At 41.4% G+C, this 6,000-nt stretch overlaps 1 protein-coding gene across 2 annotated transcripts in view; it reads left to right on the forward strand.

The window, feature by feature from the left end:
- Window positions 1-6,000, forward strand: part of LOC116628065 (transmembrane channel-like protein 5) — a 70,242-nt gene extending 64,242 nt beyond the window's left edge. For both annotated transcript variants that reach the window (XM_032398128.1, XM_032398129.1), the window contains 3 exons: window positions 3,191-3,295; window positions 4,472-4,514; window positions 5,272-6,000. In XM_032398128.1, coding sequence (XP_032254019.1) covers window positions 3,191-3,295; window positions 4,472-4,514; window positions 5,272-5,318 — 195 coding nt within the window. In that variant the 3' untranslated portion in view covers window positions 5,319-6,000. The remainder of the gene's footprint in view (window positions 1-3,190; window positions 3,296-4,471; window positions 4,515-5,271) is intronic.

Consider the following 6,000-nt stretch of genomic DNA (forward strand, 5'->3'; position numbering starts at 1 on the left):
TAACCATTCACTGCAAATCTCTGGATTATTTTAAAGCAAATCCTAGACTTATATAATTTTATCTGTAAAAACTTCTATGCACCTAAGAGATATAAACTTTTAAAAAACATAACCACAATACCATCATTGCACCTGAAAGAAATAATTCCTTACTATTAGCTCATATGCAATCAATGGTCATATTTCCCCGATTGTCCCATGAGGTGTCTTTTTATAGTAGGGTTGTTCAAATCAGGGTCTGAGAAAGTGCCGCAGGTTGCATTTGGTTGATATGTTTCTTGTTTCTTCTCATCTATAATCATTCACCCCTCCTCTCTTCTCTTGCCATTTATTGTTGAAGAAACCGGGTCATTTGTCTTGTAGTTCTTACTGGATATATCTGATTTGTGGCCTTGCTGTGGTGTTTACCATGTTTATTTTTTCTTTTCATTTCCTGTACCCTGGTGATGAGATTTAAAAACCTGATTAAATCCAGATTCAGTGTTTTAGCAAGAATACTTCAGAGATGATGCTATGCACTTCTTACAGCATCACCTTGAGACAGAAAATGTCCAGTTGTCTATTTTTGTGTGATGTTAAAAGTAATCAGTGGGTCCGTGCTTTGTTGGCCTGACCCACCCTTCATAAGGCTCCCCATCCGCCTTTCACCTGGTGGATTTTGTAGCCTTTGATGAATATTGCCTAGAAGACCTACTGATTTCGTTAGAGATGACAAAATAGTGGTACTTTACTCCTAGAGATTCTTCTGCATTGATTGGCTAGAATTCTTCCATGAAAAAAGGAATTTTTGCTCGCCAACTATTTGATTACCTTGTAATACAATTTATAGAGGAAAGGCAACACAGATGCATGATTTTTCCCCCTTTATTTACCAGTTTTTGAAATGATGGGTTGGTATCCTAGTGTCTTAGTTTTCTAGGGCCTGCCATAGCGAATAACCACAAACTTGGTGGCTTAAAATAACAGAAATTTATTCTCTCACAGTTCTGGATGCCAGAAGTCCAAAATCAAGGTGTCAGCAGGGTTGGTACCTTCTAAAGCTCTGAGAGAGAATCTCCTCCATGCTTCTCCCAGCTTCTTTTGGGGGCCACTGGCTCACCTGGCTGTTTCTCGGCTCAGGGCTTCCTAGCTGCTGTTTCTGCCTCCATCTTCACAAGTTCTTTTTCCCTGTGTGCCTGTTTCTCCTTCTCTTCTAAGGACTTGTCATTGAATTTAGGGTTCATCCTCATCCAGAAGGATCTCATCCCAGAATCTTTAATTATGTCTGCAAAGACCTCATTTCCAAACAAGGCCATATTCACAGGTGCTGGGGTTAGGATAACTTGGACATATCTTTTTAAAAGGGAGATATTTAAAAAAATAAAAAATAAATAAAAGGGCGATACTGTTAGACCCACTACACCTAGCAACCTCCAAATGTGGCCAGTGAGGATTTAAAATTATCCTTATGAATTCATAGATTTAAGTATACTTGGACATCTTTCAATTATAATAATTTGTTTATGCATAAATAGTCTCATCCTTTGTTAATGGAAATCCTTTTGGATTAGCTCTCGGGCTCCTTTGTCATGATCCCAGAAGTCTTTTTTATTTTTTTAAGGATTTTATTTATGGAGCGCCTGGGTGGCTCAGTCCTTAAGCGTCTGCCTTCGGCTCGGGTGGTGATCCCAGGGTCCTGGGATCGAGCCCCGCATCGGGCTCCCTGCTCGGTGGGGAGCCTGCTTCTCCCTCTCCCACTCCCCCTGCTTGTGTTCCCTCTTCCGCTGTGTCTCTCTCTGTCAAATAAATAAATAAAATCTTTATTTTTTTAAAGCTTCTTTTTTTTTTAAAGACCTTATTTTTGATTTATTTATTTATGTGCTAAATAATGAACAAAATTTCTCATTTAACTTTTATTACTCTCTCTGGGGTGTATACATCTTTAATCCCTATTTTAAAATAAAGGAAACTGAGGCTTACAGAGTGAAGTGACCTGCCCCAAGTCACAGGGCTAGTAAATGGTGGGATTTGAACTGGGCAAGTCCAAAGTTTGTACTCTTAACTACCATGCAGCTTTGCCTCCCTGAGTCAAGATCTTTTGGATAAATCCTAGGAGTCTGAATTTTTGCAAGTTCTCCAGGTAATTCTAATTGGCACTAGAGTATGGAAACAGAGGCTAGACACCAGCAATTTTCAAACAAGTTGGTTATATCCAAGACAGCTAGCAGACTCGTTTAAAATGCCAATTCCCAAGGATAGCTCTTCCTTGCAGAATTCTAGTGAATAAATGTAGAAGGAATAAGGGAAATAGAAAATTATTATGAAGCATATACCACAGCAATAATTGTTGGATGCTGAATAATAATTGTTGGATGCTCAATAATTGTTGGGTGAAAGTTTGAGGAGAAACAAGGGCATGGGAAATGGGATTAATCTAGACTGGCCAGATGATCAGTGGTTCTTGCTAGCCCACTTCAATACTGGTGGAATATTCCACCCTCCCATCTGCAGCAGATTCACAGGTGATTCATGCTCCTGGGGAAGACGTACCCCCTTCCTCAGTTTCCCTTCCCAATTTGAGAATTCTTTATCTGGGTCTACTCCATTGACACTGATAACTTTGACAAGTGCAATATGTTTGATGTCCCTAGATGCAGAGCTGTAAGCTTTGACATGCTCAGTGAGAGGACAGGGCAGCAATGCCGGGTGCCCAGACAGGGTTCTGAGACAGAGGGCATGCCAAGAAGGGGGCTGCTATACACCATTTGTCCTGGGCCGTCAGACCCTCTTTAGAGGAGAATGTTACAATTCAGGAAGGTTATGGGGGCTAATTTGGCTTTGCTGTGAAACATTTCTTCTCTTTCATTAAGAGAAAACATGGCAGGGGCACCTGGGTGGCTCAGTCAGTTACGCCTCCAACTTTGGTTTCAGCTCAGGTCATGATCTCAGGGTCATGAGATCGAGCCCTACATCGAGCTCTGTGCTCACTACGGAGTCTGCTTAAGACTCTCTCTCCCTCTGCCCTTCCCCCACTGCCCTCAAATAAATAAAAAAATCTTAAAAAAAAACAAAGAAAACACAGTGGCAGTCTCTATCCTGTGTCTGGGACCCTACCTGCCTAAAAAATATCAACCTTCTTTCCATCATTTGCTTCTTGACTTCACACCATCTTCCATGTTTTTGTTCTTGTTTTTGTTTTCCTTCTTGGCAGGAGGGCAAAGATAAAATGTTCCTGATAGAAAAGTTGACCAAGCTGCAGGATATGGAGAAGAGAACAAACACCACCTCGTTCACAATGGAAAGGAGAGATGTAGAGGTGAGACAGGAGGTCGCCTTGGGGTCCTTGTGACGCAGACTTGCCTCCTTATGAAATGTACGTCAGAAAACTAGAATAACATAAGGGCACTTCACTTTCTATGTTTAAACATTTCTGTATTTTTTTATTTAACGAATAATATTTATTCAACCCTTTCCATGCTGACCCTTGTTCTCGGTGCTGGGGTTATGGTGAAGGCCCTCATGGGGCTTGGATGCGTCTTTTGTATAATCCAATCATCCAGAAGTACATCCCACAGAGAAGGAAAGTACCCTGAAATCTTACTCCACTGTGTGAATGGTTCAGTGTAGACTCTTCCAGATCTTTTCCCCTAGGCATCTGCAAATATACATGCATCTACTAACACTTTTGTTTATTAATTTATTAGAAAAATGGGGCTATACTGCACACATAGTATCATAACCCCATCCCTCATCGCTTCACGCTGTATTTCTGACATTGTTTCAGTCTGTACATATTTGGACATTTGGGTTGTTTCCAGGTTTTTTGTTTCTAATACTAAAAACTGTAATGAAACATTTTTGTTTTAATTATTTTATGTGAGTATTTTTGCCACAGGGCATGCACATGATCATGTTAATAGATGTTACCATATCATACTCTTAAGAAGATTTTACCAATTTCATGCTTACCAAGAGGGTGTAAGAGGTGTCTGAAACCCTGCTCTAAGTCCAAAGCCCTTGCTGGCTTCCTTGGTGTCCCGGAAAATATAGATAAACAGTAAACCTACCTTAATTCAAATGCCGCTAGTTTTTGGACGTTAGGATCTTGTCAGAAGACAGTGCCATGCCATTTACTCTCTGTGCAAATTAATACCATCAGCATGATGTAGATATAGGATCTAGAGGCCTGACTCTAAATCTTATGCAGGCAGAGACCCTGTCTGTACCCTTCCAGCCCTGGGCCCTAATACATTACCTGGCATATTGTAGCTGCTCAGTAAATGTCTGTGAAATGAATGAATAAATTAATGGAATCACTTTCCCTAAAAGACCAAACAAAACACTTTCGCTTTGTCTGTGGCTGAGCCTTGGTTTTCATCTGTCACATCTTAATTTTAAAATGGTGGGGGCTCACAAATCCCACCAACTATGCAATAGGACCTGAGTCGAATTCTTTTCCAGTGATGAGGCCACCTGTTTTATTCCCTTTCAGCAACCAGGCCCTTTACCTGTCAGGGAACACGATGCTGCTCGTGGTGAGTAACCAAATTGGCATTGAAGGAGACCCAGTGTAACCAAGTGATATATCCCAAGATGGAGGGTCACAACTGCTCATGCATCAGTTACTCTTTCAATTAAAAGAACCAACCCAAACTGGCTTTAGCAAAAATCCAAGAATAATTCTTTCTTGAGGCATGGCCAGAAGCTGAGACTCACAATATGTCACCAGAACCTGTTTTTTTTTTTTTTCTGTTCCGTTCTTTTCCATGTTAGCTCCTTTCTCAAATAGGCTCTTCCTCACAATTGCAAGATGCTTTTATCAGCCTCTTGTACCTTCTCAGATTCAAGTCCAGTGGGAAAGAATGAGAGACCCAGAATTCTCAGTGTGTTCCATTGGATCTGACTGGGTGATGTACGCATCCGTGAACCAATTACTGTGGCCATGAAAATGTGATTATTTCAATGGCCAGATAGGAGATCTGTAGATAGAGGTGGTACAACCAAACAGACCACAGGGACTGAGAATGTTCGGGAAGGGTGGCTTCCCAAGGAAAATCAGGAGCTGAAGCCAGAGGAGAATGAATACGGGGGAGGAATCAAACAAACCCATCCATCTTTTTGGGATAGCATTTACTGATGGCACCCAATGATGGGAGTTCAAGGGGAGAATTGCAGAACCACAACAGAAGGCAGGAGGTGTGAGAAGCCATGGGATCTTAAATTTGGTCTTTCCCTTGGAGACATGAGGCAGTGTGCATCTGGGCTAACTTCTCTTTTCCGTGTCCAACCTAGACCTGCGATTTAGGCGATCAGTTCAAGAAGAGAATTCAAAGGCGTGATGTTTATTGCGGCAGCCAGACACCAATCAAATGAAAAGACACTCGGGCCTTTCTAAGCTTCCCAGGAGGGGAATTCAAGCCATTAGCCAGGACGGGAAACTGACCCCGGTGTATATACTCAAGCAAATTTGGCCATTCCCTGCTGTTTTTTTATACCTGGATTGCTGATTTTCCAAGATAAAATATTCGGAATTTTAAAATAAAGACTATTGTAACATTTAAACTGGTTCCTAAAGACCCAGAAGAGATAACCTGGGAATTATGTATTCAGTCTTTAAGAAATGTGCATATGAATTATTGGTCCTTAGAAATCTCTCCTCCCAGACCTGGCAAAGGTTTGGAAACTGGTGCTCAGACAAATGGTCCAGCCTGAATAAAAATGGGATCCTCAATCAGGGATGTGAGGCCTCTGAATTGGGGAACCTGCATTTGTTTGTGACTTTGAACTATATCTGTCCCACCCCATGTTACCAAAGGTGAACTACAACGAGAGGTCTTATCTACAAACTTTATTGCATATCAAGTATGAGTCTTTGGGGTTGACCTGGCGTTGGTGTGGGTGTGGACGGGGACTCTACCCTTGTGAGGTTGATACATGAGTCAGCATCAAAGTCTTATGTTGAATCGAACATGGAATCAGCGGTGATGTGTGAAACATGTATGTATATGTGTGTGTGGAATG

This window comes from Phoca vitulina, unplaced genomic scaffold, assembly GCF_004348235.1.
Source record: "Phoca vitulina isolate PV1807 unplaced genomic scaffold, GSC_HSeal_1.0 scaffold110, whole genome shotgun sequence".
In the NCBI taxonomy this organism is placed as follows: domain Eukaryota; kingdom Metazoa; phylum Chordata; class Mammalia; order Carnivora; family Phocidae; genus Phoca; species Phoca vitulina.